At 41.5% G+C, this 15,493-nt stretch overlaps 1 protein-coding gene across 6 annotated transcripts in view; it reads right to left on the reverse strand.

Annotated features, from left to right (window-relative positions):
* Positions 1 to 3,157: 3,157 nt before the first annotated feature.
* Positions 3,158 to 15,493, reverse strand: part of spag9a (sperm associated antigen 9a) — a 14,740-nt gene continuing 2,404 nt past the window's right edge. The window contains exons 3-31 of one of the 6 annotated variants that reach the window (XM_008329727.3): positions 14,587 to 14,657; positions 14,420 to 14,508; positions 14,173 to 14,323; positions 12,344 to 12,433; positions 11,442 to 11,577; positions 11,154 to 11,247; positions 10,946 to 11,067; positions 10,083 to 10,097; positions 9,477 to 9,534; positions 9,223 to 9,375; positions 8,982 to 9,033; positions 8,768 to 8,898; positions 8,625 to 8,681; positions 8,320 to 8,478; positions 8,074 to 8,203; positions 7,786 to 7,875; positions 7,594 to 7,701; positions 7,278 to 7,464; positions 6,967 to 7,182; positions 6,645 to 6,843; positions 6,447 to 6,563; positions 6,208 to 6,288; positions 6,064 to 6,131; positions 5,789 to 5,940; positions 5,512 to 5,683; positions 5,213 to 5,326; positions 4,615 to 4,791; positions 4,273 to 4,413; positions 3,158 to 4,127 (exon numbers count right to left, since the gene is read on the reverse strand). In XM_008329727.3, the coding sequence (XP_008327949.1) occupies positions 4,018 to 4,127; positions 4,273 to 4,413; positions 4,615 to 4,791; positions 5,213 to 5,326; positions 5,512 to 5,683; positions 5,789 to 5,940; positions 6,064 to 6,131; positions 6,208 to 6,288; positions 6,447 to 6,563; positions 6,645 to 6,843; positions 6,967 to 7,182; positions 7,278 to 7,464; positions 7,594 to 7,701; positions 7,786 to 7,875; positions 8,074 to 8,203; positions 8,320 to 8,478; positions 8,625 to 8,681; positions 8,768 to 8,898; positions 8,982 to 9,033; positions 9,223 to 9,375; positions 9,477 to 9,534; positions 10,083 to 10,097; positions 10,946 to 11,067; positions 11,154 to 11,247; positions 11,442 to 11,577; positions 12,344 to 12,433; positions 14,173 to 14,323; positions 14,420 to 14,508; positions 14,587 to 14,657 (3,440 nt within the window). In that variant the 3' untranslated portion in view covers positions 3,158 to 4,017. Of the gene's footprint in view, positions 4,128 to 4,272; positions 4,414 to 4,614; positions 4,792 to 5,212; positions 5,327 to 5,511; positions 5,684 to 5,788; positions 5,941 to 6,063; positions 6,132 to 6,207; positions 6,289 to 6,446; positions 6,564 to 6,644; positions 6,844 to 6,966; positions 7,183 to 7,277; positions 7,465 to 7,593; positions 7,702 to 7,785; positions 7,876 to 8,073; positions 8,204 to 8,319; positions 8,479 to 8,624; positions 8,682 to 8,767; positions 8,899 to 8,981; positions 9,034 to 9,222; positions 9,376 to 9,476; positions 9,535 to 10,082; positions 10,098 to 10,945; positions 11,068 to 11,153; positions 11,248 to 11,441; positions 11,578 to 12,343; positions 12,434 to 14,172; positions 14,324 to 14,419; positions 14,509 to 14,586; positions 14,684 to 15,493 lie in introns of all 6 variants that reach the window. The other 5 variants (XM_017040659.2, XM_025064225.1, XM_008329729.3 and 2 more) reach the window with 5 other exon arrangements.

A 15,493-nucleotide genomic window follows, 5' to 3' on the forward strand; every position in this document is an offset into this window, starting at 1 on the left:
GTGAAGCGAACCACCTCCACACGCCTGCAGAGGGTTCATCTGAAGCCAATCCCAGTGATGATTATAGAGAAATACTTTTTTTTTTAAGGTTAGTTTTTTTAATGTTGAGCAGAGTTAGACAGTACAGCTGGCTGTGTTACATCAGCCATTAATCCCACTCATAAACCAGCTGACTGTATTTAATCTAAATTCTAAAACCTCCAGGCTGAATGAAAACAAACCCCCAACAGAACACAGAACACAACAGAACATTCCTTCTAGAAGGAAACTGATAGTACTTGTTGACTTAGTTTAACCTCTGACCTCCGAGGCGGAATTTTTAATATTTCACATACATGACGCTCAAACTACTGTAATGCACAACAGACACCGTGTTCCCAGATTCAGAGGCTCCCTGTCTGGGCTACATGCACTGTGACGTCACAATCTCTTTACATGCGAGTGCAGGCCTGGCTGTAGAGAAGGAGGAGGAGGAGGAGGAGGAGGAGATAACAGGGAACAGAGGCAGGCTTTCGATTGTGATGTAATTTTATGGTAAGTGATGCATTGGGTGATGACGCCGGCGTTTACATTGAATAGCACGGCCCCCTACTGGTGAGATACGATATAACATTGAAATGCATGGTTTGTAGCGCTCTACGACCTTAACTGTAGAGACTGTGAAACCGAGGATGGCTTTTAAATTAGGTGAAAATAAAGCATAAGATATATTTTGGGAAAATTACAGTTTTGCAAAAGGTATACGTATTAAGGACATATGAAAAAAAACTTGTCAACTTTTCTCTTTAACTGAGCTCGTAGCCCTAGTAGCTACTTAACAATAACAAACACTAAAAGTTGATTTAATTTAATTTCCAAACAGCTTAGCGTTGCCAGAAGAAAAGTAAACATCAACCAATTAGATTAGCATTTATGTTCTAGCATATGACGCTGACATTAGCCAACAATCAACAAAACGCTGTATTTAAAATTAACGCAAAACTGGCTTTTTGTGCTAATTTTAAATACATTTTGTTGATGAAAACAAAATGTAAAAAAATCCCCTGTACATAGGCTTTAGTTTTCCAATGGTTTTGACAAAGACAACATAGCCTCGACATTATTAAACCAGTACAAAAAACTATTTTCTTATCCTCATTCTTACCATTCTTTCAGTCAATATTTTTTTCAAAGACATCCACAAAAACACAATTAGCAATAGAATAGAATGTACAACTGCTGTAAATTCTGTCCAAACATATCGACGGACAAGGATATTGTTACCCATAAATCCCAGGTATAATATTAAAACATATATATTATTTTGCACTTGCACTTCACTAAAGAATGAGCAAAGCGCACCATCTAGTGATTACATTTGTAAAAGCAAGTATATTCATTTCTGAAATGGAGTCAACATCAGTTCACAGAGAATGCATTGAACATAATAACATGAAAAAGTGTCCATTTTGTGGGCACGGTTTTTCTATGGACACAAAGAGACACATGACAACAGCGACTTCTCCACTGATCTGATTTAATGGTCCGTTTGTTAAAAATAAGGCTATGGCGCCGAAAGGAGACCACTGTTGTGGCAAGTGTGGGTCATTACAGATGGACGTGTTTGCAAAGTCAAACACACGCTCACAAATGTATGCATGTATATACACACAAACGCACACACACGTATACACATAGATATGGAGCCCACCCAAAATGGAGGCAACAACCTAGAACAGAGCACTGTTCCTTTAAAAAAAAACATGACAAACACACATGTTTATCTTAGTAAATGAAAGTGTGAAAACCATGGAGTTAGTCATTGCACAGTTTGTTGTCATTGCATGTTAAAAATGTGCCACAGAATTACAACGTTGTCTTTTATTCAGCCATTATTACAATCATGTAAACTCTGTTTTGTTCGTCCGTTACATTTTGTTCATGTAAAAAGTTACATTCTGAAACAGGAAGTCTTGATGACGAGGAAATAAATACTGGCAGGGCGATAAACACAATGTAAAGTCAGTGGACAAGAGGCGGAGCCTACAGTAATTTAGGCTGAAATTTTCCAGGTATAAAAAGAAAATAAAATGTAATTTAATAAACTGGAATCCCCTTGTGTTTCAGTCAATAAAAAAGCAAACGAGACAAAACAACACACAGAAGCCCAAACCAAGGAGGAACAATAACGACAAAATAAAAATGCCTCAAAGGCATTAAAGTGTTTTGACATGAGGAGGAATGATGAGGCCACAAAGAGAATCTCTTTAGTGCAGTTTGCAAGAACATGAAAAGTTATGACACAAGAACGTTACTTATTATAAGTCAGATTCCTTTTGTTCAACTGACTTCAGAATAAAATATACACAAATGATCTTCAAGTTAATAAGACTTTAAAAGATGGAAGGAGAAGAAAAAGAGAGAAAAAAAACAGTCTGATTTCCTTTTTTGTTCAACCTTTGGTTAGTGTGACGTCTGCTTGCTTCAAATATTTGTTCCCTTTACAACGTTAGATACTTCCAGAATTCTATCAACTAACATTGAACATTTTAAAGTGCCAGTGAAGTGAAGCAAAGAGGACAAATGGACGGATTCTCCTCTCACACAAGCACACGTCAGGACAAAGACACGGGAGAAGCCATGCAGCTGGGCCCCGACCACGGTTAATTAAAAAAGGGTTTCATATTCACAGGTACAAACGCCGTCACACCACCGTGTGACATTTAAGAGCCTAGTGTAGGTGTGTAGGTGAGGTGTTAAAGCTGCTGTCAGTGATGTCATCGTCTGGATTAACTGGCTTTGTCAGCATAAGGCCTATTTTTTTCAACTCTGCCTCCTGATTGGATGATGTCTGGTGGGATTTGCTAAATAATCATGTCTTAGGTGTTTAGGTTCAGACTGAACTGAAATTGTTCCCTGTTAACCATACATATTCAATAGGCATTATGGGAACTAAGAAGTTATACAGTATGCAGTGTACTGTGTTTGTTTGAACTAATTTCATTGAGATGCTTTACATTTCAAGGATAGGCCAAACAGTTTCCAAATCCATCCATCCATCCATTTTCATCCGCTTATCCGTTACCGGGTCGCGGGGGCAGCAGTCGCCACCCAAATCACATTGCACCGTACCAAACCTTCCTGCGGGTGGTGAGTCCACTGGAAAGTTTCCAAATCATTTTTGTTTTCCAAAAGAATGTCCCCACAAGTAGCTTTACTGGGAACACACGCTGCTTCGGCTGGTGAACGCCCTCTGCTGGTAAAGTTAGTGACAACTAAACCCATCACGACTAATAGAGCACATAAAAATCTTTTTTAGAGATGATGCTGACAGCAGCTTTAGCTTAGCCTCTCAGGCAGCCTAGCTTTTCTAGCTTCGCTAAATTAAAAGCACATTTAGCTTTATGTTAATGTGTTTTTTTTAACCATGTGCCTGTCACACATGCTGCTTCTCTAAGATACCAACAGCACAGTGCTACGTCCTCAGCACAAATATTCTGCTTTTATCTTGACCTGATCACATTTTGACACTGAAGGCTAATGCTAAAGATAATAAAAACACATGAAACTAATCAGTGGTCCATTCACGCTGCAGATACACTTGCACATTAATTTGTCTTATGTGTAACGCTTGTAATAAAAATATTCTTCAATTCAAATTTTTCTCTTTCTGTAGCCATTTTTCCCTTCTTATCCTTCACTTTTAAACCTGTTTAAACAGTCACACTCATCACCACACCACCGCCCGTCAACTGACTTGAACTTTTTCCCTCTTTGCACCTGCTTTCCCTTCATGCAACCTGGTACAGAGAAACACGTCGGTATAAACCTCGTTGGTCTAAATTCATAAAGAATATTCTGTACAAAACATAGACTAAAAATAAGTTTTCTTCCTTTTTACAAAGTAGTCAACTACCTCGGGTCTAAAGAAGAACCAGTGATATCAAATTAAAAACTTAGAGACATGCAGGAAGTGGAAGGTGGTCCTGGCACTGACACAAGAAGAGGTGGATTTTAGTCTAATTTTTGTCTTGTTAATCAATCGTGTGAGGTCGTGACCTGCCAGACAATGAGGTGGCTCTGCTCGGCCTTGGTGGGCGTTGACTGCTGGCTGCCCGTGGACTCTTCCAATTCACCGCTTTCGTCGCCTGTGAATAAAGACAGTGGTGATAACGGCTGATGGATTCACAGACACCAAGTTTCTTTGGTGTTTTTCACCAGAAGGTGAACGATACATGCAGAACCAGTTCAGACTGGATGGGTTTAATATTGTAGCAGATGACGATCTCGTACCTAATCTGAAGTCGATGTAGCCTTCACCTCCACTCATCACCAGGTATGATTTGGGCTCCGAGGTCGCTGCTACCTCTGATGATTCGGACGCAGGATCATCGGAACCTGAATCTGCCGTACCTGGAGGTGGCATCGCTTCACCTGGGACAGAAAAACAATATTATCTCTTGTAGTATGAACAAGTTGAATAGATTACATGATTGAAAAAATACATGTAAAAATGCAATTTTTCCCCCCACTATCATACCAGCTGAAAAAATACATGTAAAAATGCAATTTTTTCCCCCCACTATCATCAAAGGTCAGCAGTTTTCTGTCCCATTAAATAATAAACATGTCTACCTGGCACCGTCACAAAGAACTTGACAGCATCCCGATGTCCGTGGAAGCACAGCTGGGCGTGTGCCATGGAGCAGTAGGGTACGAAGCTGCCTGGCAGGGCACAGTCGGCGCTGTCATCTCCATAAACCCGTACAGCAGTACCGGGTCGATTTGGCACGGCCCCTGTCGTCTTGTTTGCTGCAGAATTAGGTTGAAAACAATGATAAAAAAATGGTGGGCTTTTTTCTATGAAAATTATACAGAGTGAGTCATCTGGAGCATCAATAGTTGCCAAGGTGGAGATTGGCGGAGAGGACAAAAGTGTGGTATAAACTAATCCTGCAACCATGGCAACTGCTTCTTATTAATTCAACAAGTAGCACCTCAAGGTTAACAATGGCTTTTTTTTGTGCCTAAGGTTGAAAGAAATGCAGGAAGTGCACAGTGGGTTCATTCATGCCCAAGCTGAGAGTCTGTGGCTTCTTCAAGACTTTCAAGTGAGTATGAAGTGTAAAATAAATAAAAACTATATTGAACATTGTGACAAGAAAGGAGACGTACAGAGAGCTAAACTGGAATTTTTGTCAACAGCTATTGTTGTTTAGTGAGATTGTGATACCTTCAGACAGAGGGATGGAGATGATGACACCGTTTCCTGTTCCCACCCACAGGCGGCTGCAGGACACCACCAGAGCAGTGATTCTCACAAAGGAAAAGCCCAGTTTACCCGTACCTGCAATATAAACATGTATATAAATGTAAATGTATATATAACACATGTATTACATGTATCTCAAACTTTCAGATGCTATATTCTCTGTGTTTTAACTGATCTATCATCAGATGTCAGAGAACGTTAGATCCAGATGTGTGAGAAGAAAATGACCAGAGGCTACGAGGATTAACATTTCTTTATACCGAGCATCTTGCTGACGTAGGGCTCAATGTCCACGTCCTGGAGGTGCTGGTAGGTGTGAGCGTGGAACAGGCGTAGTGTTGAGTCCAATCGGATGGAAACCCAGATACCGTCTCCAACCCAGGCCAGCTGCCGCACCTGGCTCTCCTTACGGGGGTGAGCATCGAATGACTTCTGCTCAAAGACGGGTTGAAATTTGTCTTTTTAGTTAAAAGAAAAAATAAAAACCAGACTGTCCCTAAAGTATGTTCCTAGTACTGTATGTTGCCACAGTTATACCTCTATCCTCATGGCCTTGGGCTGGATGACGTAGATCTTGTTCCTGTAGCCGCACCACACCTTGTCGTGCACCACACTCATACAGCGGATGGAGTGGTGAGGCCGACCCAGGTCCAGCAGGTGGTAGTTGGTCAGATCCCACTGACCGTCTCCTGTGGAAACAGTGGAAATTATGAAAGGCAGGTAAAGGAATGGTACTTTTTTTTTTTAACTACATGTAATTCTACAAAAATGGAACTTTTCCATCTGTATAAAATAGTACGTAGCAGATTTACCGATGTTTCTGTGGAAAATAGCTAATGTCCCATCAGCCAATGCCACGAGGACTCTCCCTTTGACATGTCTGTAACAGGCGGGGAAGAGTGATTTTCAGATATGTATTCTGATGGTAAGTGTTGACTAGTCAACTTCATACTCACACAATGTTGAGGATGGATTCTTTGAGCTTGATGGCGTGGAGACACTTCCTCCATCGAGCCACAGACGAGTGAACATAAAGACTTGAACATGGATGAAAAAGGATTAGAATGAAATATGTAGCAGTCAAAGTATGTAGGAGTGGGTGATTATATCACGATTCACTCATGTGTTATTTTATGCTACTGGAGTTTAATTTAAGGCGTTGACATCCCCCTCTAGTGGCCATTTGGATGCTTACCATCCATTCTGCGCTCCCAGCCACATGGTGGGAAGTGCGCTGCTCATCCTCAGGACTTCGCCCTCTGATTGGTCGGAATCTTTTGACAACGAAGTGTCTCTGTCGTGCCCAGAGCCCCTGGATAAAAAAATAATAAAACTGTTCCACTCATACATTCTTCTTCCTGCTCAAAACAGGAAGCTTTCTAGAAGTTCTTACCTCTGTGGTGAGGAGTCGGTGGGACCCACTCCCAGTGGATCAGTAAACACGTGTTCCGTGTAGATTCCAGGCTGGTTTTGATCTGCTCCCTGCTCCTCCTCTCCGTCTTCCACACCAGCATTAGCCTCAGTTGCTTCTGTTGCCTCCTCTGCCGTCGGAACTCCGTCCTCTGTTGGACTTGTCTCTCTGGACAGCTCAACTGTGGACAGTTGAAAATGTTTGGATTGGTTTTTAGACACGTAGAGAAAAATACAACTAAGCAACTCTGTCTTCACTGAAGATGTCGTTTTCAAAGGTTGGTGAAGCACAACTTTCTCCTGACCTGAGCCAGAGATAGCAGAGTGTTCAGAGGCCTGGTCTGTGGGCCCTGAAGTGGCCGTCTGAGGGATGGCAGTGGTCCCTTCTGCTGCTGCTGTGCCATCGCTCCCTGTGGACCCCATACTGGCCACACTGCCAGCCAGGGATTCTCGATCCCCTTGGCTGGCGTCCGTATCCTGAGGTACCTCCTCACTGGCAGGATAATCAGACTCCAGTACTCCTAGAAACACACACACACACACAGAGAGAGACCAGCTATCACAGGCAGCACTAGCCCACTGACTGAGAGACACATCATGCTGGTAGGAAGCCCACCTGGTACACTGGCAATGCAGACGACGTGGGTGTTGCAGGCGTAGAAGCTGTCGAGCAGGTCTGAGGGCTGACTGGCATCCAGCACCAAAACCTTGGTGGAAGAGTGGGTGCTGGTGCAAACCCACACCCTGCTGGACACCTCATCATGAGCCACAAGCTCCTTCTCTGAGTCCACTTTCTCCTGATCCTAAAAGCAAATGAAAATAAAAACAAGGGAACAGGAAGAAGAGAAAGTTTTATTTCCCTTTTTAAAAAAAACAAAAAACATTTAAAAGTGATATAATAATAGGACAATCTGCCTGCTGTAAATACATACCTTATTGTCATGTTCCAGCTGGTCCAGACTACTCTGAGAACCCTTACATATTTTATTTAGAACTGAGCCCCTGCCTCCGGACATATTCACACCTGCCCCACACCACAGCTGGAAAAAAACAGAACTAAATCACAATCACCCAGTAGTATCGGCATTAACAAGTAGGTATTTAGAACTGATATTAGCACATACCTTCATAGAAGCATCTGTCTGATCCAGAGGTCTCAAATATACCGGCACGGGTAAGTTCATTTTGTGCTCCACCTGTCCTCCGTTTGGCACCTGTAGGTACAGGTTGGGAAATGTGACGAGGACAAAAAAATTATTTTATTTTATTCAAGTGTTTTTGAATAATTTGAAGGGGCATGTGATCCACAACAGACAAAACCTTCACCATCTTAATCTTCTTACTCAACTCACAGATGTTAAATCCTGTTGTTTTACTCATTTACAATATTTCAATTCTATTTAAATTCCCACCTTGTATTTGCTGGGAAGGCTCCAGCCGTGCGCGGTGACTCTTCCATCCTCCTTTTGCATGTGGGCTTTCACCTGTCTGTACTGGGCTCTCTTCTGCTCCTTCCTTGACGGAGAGCTGCACTGGTCTTTCCTGCAAATGTCAAAGTCAGCAAGAATCTGATCAGCTGTAGAACCTTTTGGGGAAAACGTTACAAAAATCTGAGATTCTTAGGCGTCAGACTTGTTTCGGTTCGATCCGGTACTCACTCTTCATTCAGGAAGTCAAAGGTCTTGGACTTTTCAGTGGGGAACTGGGAGAAGGTGCTACTCCTCTTGACCAAGCCGCCTGGCGCGTTGTATTTAACGTTGGACTGGGACTCCACCTTTTTCACTGCAGGAGTGCTGGGGCTAAACAGTCTGCTGAAGCTGCAGGTGGTGGAAAAAAAAAACACGGTTATAGTCTGTTAAAAGATATTATTGTCTTTATTATCATTATTATTGAAGTGAAAGTGGCACCAAAAAAAAAAAGAGAAGTCTTTAGAAACATTAGAAGCATCATTACTGATACTCACAACTGCCAGATGCTGGACTTCTTCTTTTCTGTGAGAGCTGGGCTTTCCCTGGAGGCCCTAAAAGAACATGAAGAGAACATGACGTTTCAAAGACACAAACACACACAGACAGGATGAGGTTGTGCAGGTGTTGGGTTGCCCACCTGATCATCTCCGTCCACCTCACAGCTTCCTGCAGCTCCATCAGTCTCTCCTTATACTGGTTCCTCTCCATCAGCACTCGGGCCATTTCCACCCTGGTGAAGCGTTTTCTCTGTGCCGTCGGCACGTCGCTCTGCGGAGGCCAAACAGTGAAGAGTTCACATGATTTATGAAAGAGAAGCTTCCTAATGGAAAGTTCAGCTGCAGTCAACTCACATCTTCTTCATCCTTTGTTTTATGTTTCACTTCCTCTATCTCTAGCCTCACTCTAAATGAGAAGAGGAGACATTATGGTTTGTGGCAGATATCAAACATTAGAATTACTGTAAAGACAACTGAAATCATTTTTGTTCTTTCTTTCACTCTGCGTTTGTTTCCGTCTCTAACACACCCACTTTTATATTTTGGGAAAATGGCAGGCCTGTGTTGTGTTGAGCAATTATCGACTATCACTTACTTTTTAAGTTCCTCCTCTAGTTCTCTGTTTTTGTCCTCCAGTTTGCTCCTGACCTGCAGCAGAGACTCCAGTTCTCCCTGCAACATGTCCTTGTCACAGGTCAACTCATCCAGCTTCAATATCAAGTCTTTATTCACCACATTCAGAGCATTTCTGAAGAGCAAGGGCACAAACACAAGTTGATGTATTAATGCAGATAATTAATAATTGATGGTGATGATATCGGTTAGGTATTATCATTATATTTTTCTCACTTTGTCTCGAGTAGTTGTGAATTCTCCTGAATTAGATTTTCAACTTCTCGTCCCATACCTGAACAAAAAAAAAAATCATGTTTCATTTTTATTACTTGAAAAAAAACAAAACAATAAGACACAACAACAGACAACTACATGAGGACTACACGTTCTACATGTTCTTAAAATCAAGCACTGTAAATAAAAATCTACTATTTAAATACAATGGTCGTCAATGTTAAAAGCATTAAAACCAATTAATCGGATTACATTTTTGAATGTATTTTAACACATGGGCACGATGACGCTCAGTTTCCATATTTATTATTCCATTATTTGGTTTAGTCATAAAACTGTTGTAAACTGTAGTTTTAATCTACCTGCTGTTTTTTGTCAATCTATTCCAGTAATACATCTGAATTAATGTGAATAATCCTAGTAATAATTCCAATTACAAAATGTAATAGTTTGACAGCCCTAAAACATAAAGTATCTCCTACTGACACATTTGCTGCTGTTGGTTACACACAGTACAAGACACAACAACAAACACACACAAACACACAAACGCACAAAATCACATAAAAGACAGGAGGCGGATGGAGAAAGTGGATGAGGTCTTACCAATCAAACTAAGGTCTGAGATAACCATGCAATCCAAGTCAGGCGGACAGAGTAAGGCAAACAGACAGAAGGGGAGAGAGAGAGAGAGAGAGAGAGAGAGAGATGCAGAAATCGTTTGAGACAGTGGAATGACCAAAATGACTGAAGAGTCAGAGCCAAGTGTGTAGCTGTTGACTCTGCAAGCAACAAAAGAGTAGATGCTGCTGTTTTCTAATATAGAAACGTAATCAAATCTGACAAACACGGGGAAGAAAAGACAATAGCAAAAAAAATGTTTTAAGCTGTCAAAATAAAAGCGTTACTGCAATATGAGGGCTTGTGTTTTCCCTGATCTTCATGCGCCAGACTTAACAACTGTCGTCAAAATTGTAAAAGTGGTCGGCTATAACGTGGGCTGAGTGTGGGCCAACAGCTGTCAAACAAAATCGGGAAGAAAAATCATTGAACTGCATCGATGGGATATAGAGCAAAAGGTGATAAATGAGTCAGGGTAAACGGGGAATTTTAGAGAACAATATATAAACTAAGGAAAGGGTTTATGTCATACACACCAGAGTACTCCACTGGGATTGTGGGAAAAAGCCAACGGATGAGACACAGGGAGAGAGAGAGGAGTTAACATGGGTGAATTGCTAACAGTGTAGCAGCTGGACCAAAGGAAGAGGTAAGAACAGCAGGTGTTTTGGGGGTAGGAGAGTTTAGAGAAGTAACTACAGCATTAGTCAGATGTCACACTTTTGTTATGAATAAAGAAAGACATTTTGGACAAACCAGTCGTGTGTTTGAATCACGTGAACACCTGAACGTTAAACCACTCTAACAGGATCACTGCAGCATCGTTGCCTAACAGTGCTCCAACTCACCCAGCAGGTCGGCTCCTTCATCCACGTCTCCTATGAGCCCAGTGCCTGCAGACGACAGCTCCTCAAACAGTGATTCTGTGTTCCGATCGAAGGCCAGGTTCTCGATGCCTTTGGTTGGCGTACTGGAGGAGTCACAACAACACAGAGACTATGCTCAGCTATCGTTCAGTGTTTTCTTCAGAGACGGTCAACCGGTCTCTGGCAGTACCTGCAGCATTTGTATCCACCCAGATCCATGTCCAGCTCTGGAGTGGACTCAATAATGTCCTGCACATCTGAGCTGTCCTGGTTTTCAGGCAGACCTTCAGAGGACATAAAAAGAAGACACAGAATGACGTACATTTTCGTTTCACCAAAAGCACCTCTTTGAATACCATCTCAATGAGCAGCAGGTGATTTTGGAGGCTTCAACTTCAGGTCAGATGGCCAGCTTGCGTAATAAAATATTGACTCGTTGGACAGCCCTAACTGTCACCGATAGTCTGATTGATCTTACCCACTGATACGGATCGCGTCCCTGGTGCAGCCTGCACCTCTGTGCTCTTACTGCTCCCGTTTTCCCTCCTAGTGTCTGAGGCGGTTGTGGACATCGGAGTGGCCGACTTGGAGCCAGGGAAGTCGGACATCTCGTCCTGTGAGCACAAGAAACGAGTGAATGGCACTGTTTACAGCCAGCAGCAGGAGTTCACGAGTGAAACAAACAAAAAGGGACACGGAACCACACAAAGAACACTTGGAATGAATCACATGACAGAAGCGTTTGACCATTACTACTTATCATTATCATATCTGAGATACTATCATTACTTCACAACTTCGTTGTATATACTGTATGAATAACTTACGGTCGTAGTAATTGTCACTTTTTACTTCTGTTGCTGCTTCAATTATTATTTTTTCATTTACCTTTTTTTCTGAATCTGATGTTAGAAAACTTCATACAAACAACTTAACAAAAATATCAGGAAACAAACAAGAAAGACTAAAGGATGTAGTGATTTAAACACAACAAGGACACACAACAGTCACATATAACTTAGCTCTAACACAATACACCACAACGCACAAATGACACAGCCTCACAAATAAAAAAAACCCAAAAGAAATAAATCCCACTATTTGAAGTCTAAAGTTACACAACTACAGCATGAAAGAGGATGCAGCAGAGATAATGTAATGTCTATGTTTTTTAGAAACAGCTAAATGCAACCAACATTGTTCTGTTAAAGTCTCTCTTTTTAACCACAGACAGACGTGGTTGAATTTGGCTCCGGCAGCACAGGTGATGAAATGGTGATGTGAGTTTTGGAACAGCACCGTGGAAAAGAAAAAGCAAAATGATGATGTCATGCAGCTACTGACACGGACACTTCCACTGGCCGACACTCATCCAACTACCTTGCAGTCGTCTGCCAGTGAAATCCCCCAGGTAGAGTCCTGTGCACTCTTACCCTCCCTCTCCCTTGGGGGCTCCACCAAGTCCAACTGCTTCAGGGGAACGGGGGGGAGAGTAAGAATGAAGATGACATGCAGAAGCAGATCAGGAGAAATGTAGTCACCATCAAACATGCATGTCAACACGTGAGTGTGTGTTCGTGTGTGTGTGTTTGTGCTTGTGTTACTCAGCTCCTTTCTGTGAGTTTTACCGTCTCATCTTTGTTATTGAAAAACCTTGGCTGAGACCACAGTCCAAAACGACACCTTTAAACCACTCGATTACACACAGGGCTGTCGGTGTGGATTATAACTACAGTTCAGAAACTGCCTGAAATGAACTGTGACTGATATTATCCAATTAAAATTGCATGTACCTAACTACAAGGGGAAATCAAACCCTTAATTTAATGTTTTCTTTTGAGCTGCATGTCCTCCCTTTTAGTCTAAACCAGCATTTTTCAACATTGGGGTCACAACCTCATGTGGGGTCACCTGTAAATCAAATAAAATTGCCTGAAATGTCTACTACTTGATAAAAAAAATGTACTACTAAAAATATTATATATTTTTTTAGAATTATGATTAAAACAGCACAGATAACCTTAAACAACTGTATTCCTTCACTTCCATGAATATAATAATCTGGGTTTATATTATAAATAAAATGCAGCATATAAATGAAATAAATTGACTGACTGAGAGAGCATCATGACGGGCATGCAGACACATGCACGTCAGTAACCCCTTGTCGGTCAGCAAATAAAAGCTGCTAACGCTCCAAAGTCTGTGCCTCAGCAATAAACATCTTGTAGCGTGGACCACATTAGAACCAATCTCCTTCCAGATGGCTGTTTTTCTCCCTTCCCCCTTTTATCTACTATGGACTGGCTGCAATCCTAACAATGGCTTCACTCCCATCATGCACTGTTGCCACACAGCACATGTCCCAGTTTACTCAAAACCGACCAGAAGTATGAAATATCACTGTCAGCCTCCAGGCCTATCTGGCACACATACAACCACATCTCACAGCACTTAATCTGGAGCTGGTAAATAACTGTTCTAAACAACAAATGTCAGTGGTTTACCAATGAAAACCACTGAAAATGCAAATCAATACTTTGACAAACGTTAGCATCAACAACTGCACCTGCATCAAAAAGAAAAATCTGCTCAAATTAATATTCATGAGGAACGTTTAATGATCTCCTTTGACTGCTGCTCTAGGGCACATTTGCATAGGCTTCAGTGGCTGAGGACGAGGAAGAGAACAAAGGACATGTTGTCAGGTCATACCCAGACCCTGGTGGACCACAGGAGAAACGTTTTTTTAAGCTCACATTATAAGCAGTGACACATTTCCTCTTTATTGCGACTTAAATGAAGGACAAATTATTTATGCTGAAACAGAAACACAACAGCAGAAGCTCTAAGTTCGGAAACACGTTTCATTCTCATTAAATGTGGGTCTACTGTTAGTCAGGGGAAATCAACATTTTTTGTACGTATTTGTAAAATGATCCTCTGGAAAATAACCTGTAACAGGTAAATGTGTCCATTTTCACCACGCTAATGTAAAGGGAAAGACAAAAACACCAACTCCTTCCTGAACCTTATCCTGTGCGATCTTCATCTCTGCTATTTAGGAACACTGATTTTTTTTTGTTATTTTTTAGTGGTCTACAGTGGAGAAAGGCAGTTGAAAAGGGTGTAGAAAACGTGTTGTTGCTGTTAGGTAGAAATTGGCTAACCTGCCGGTAATCCATCAAGCCAGTGCCAGTCACACCTACCTTGAGACTGGTGTTGGACCGGGGCTGGGTGGGGTCAGTGAACCTCCAGCCCTCTGTGCCCGGTGTCTCTGCTCTGGCCTGTGGGTCAGGGATTATTAGAGACGTTCCACCCGAAGAGGGGAAAATCCCCAGAGAAAGAGGCCGTTCTCTCCTAATATGGTGAGGAGAAGTCGAAACGTGTGACTACGTTCTCTGAAAACACAATATTGCTCTCTCTCAAACACAAACAAACGCCACGTGTTCCTACCTGATTCGACCGACAGCACTGGACTCTGACGTCTCACTGATCTGCTGCATTTTGATCCTCTCCACATGTTCCATGTAATTATGGATCATCTGCAGAAGAAGAAGAATAAAACTCAATGACCATTTTTGTTTTGTTCTTTGTTTGTTGTTTGTCCCGCCCACTCTTACCTCCGTGTGTCTCTGGTGAAGAGAATTAAATTCCTTCTTGAGCTCCAGCTCTCGTTCTTCTAACCTGCCAACTGTAACCGACATGACTCAGCTGAAGCTAAGAGAAATTATATGAAGGATTTTCACGGCTGAAACATTTCAGATTTCATGCATTTGAAATGTATGTCATGCTCAGTGGGATAATCCCTTCAATCCCCTGTGACTGTGTCAGGTTCAGCCCCTGTATATGTCAAATGAATCCTTTCACTCTTAGTATTTAAGAAGTACAGGAGAATATGATGAATATGAGGCTGGAAATGATGTGCTAAATATATGTCCAAAAACAATAACCTAATCCCAGTGATTACAAACCACTGCACCAGAGCAAATTATTTTTCACATATTTGTTATGAAAATTGTTTTGCAAATAATTTGTCTCAATTTGTTAATGCGGCAGAACAATTTCATACTTTTCCTCTAGGTGGCAGCAGATTTTGTTAAGAATAAAAAGACGTGTGTTTCTTTAATTCCTATGAATACATCAAGCTTGTATTCAACTAAACAGGCCCAGGTTTCACACTGTGTACATACATAAACTGTGAGTACACTGAAACTAGAAGATCATCAAAGTTCTTTGTAGATACTCTTTGTGACATTTTTGTTTCAGTAGCAGAAGGATGTCTCTATCCACCAGTTGAATGGATTCTGTTTATTCTTGGATAGCAAACTACCATTTAAAATCCCCGAGTGAATAAATCAGCGAGCTAATTACTACAAATAAAAGGCAAAATTTTAAACCCTCTGTTTAAAAGCTTCAGAAAATAAATGAACATTCTAAAATTGATGTTGGACAAAAGTGAAGGAAAAGCACGGGTTAGTTCAAATGAAGAAGGATTTGCAAAGTCTAAAAATAATAACTACACAAAAC

This window comes from Cynoglossus semilaevis, chromosome 17 (assembly GCF_000523025.1).
Source record: "Cynoglossus semilaevis isolate Cse_v1.0 chromosome 17, Cse_v1.0, whole genome shotgun sequence".
Lineage (NCBI taxonomy): Eukaryota > Metazoa > Chordata > Actinopteri > Pleuronectiformes > Cynoglossidae > Cynoglossus > Cynoglossus semilaevis.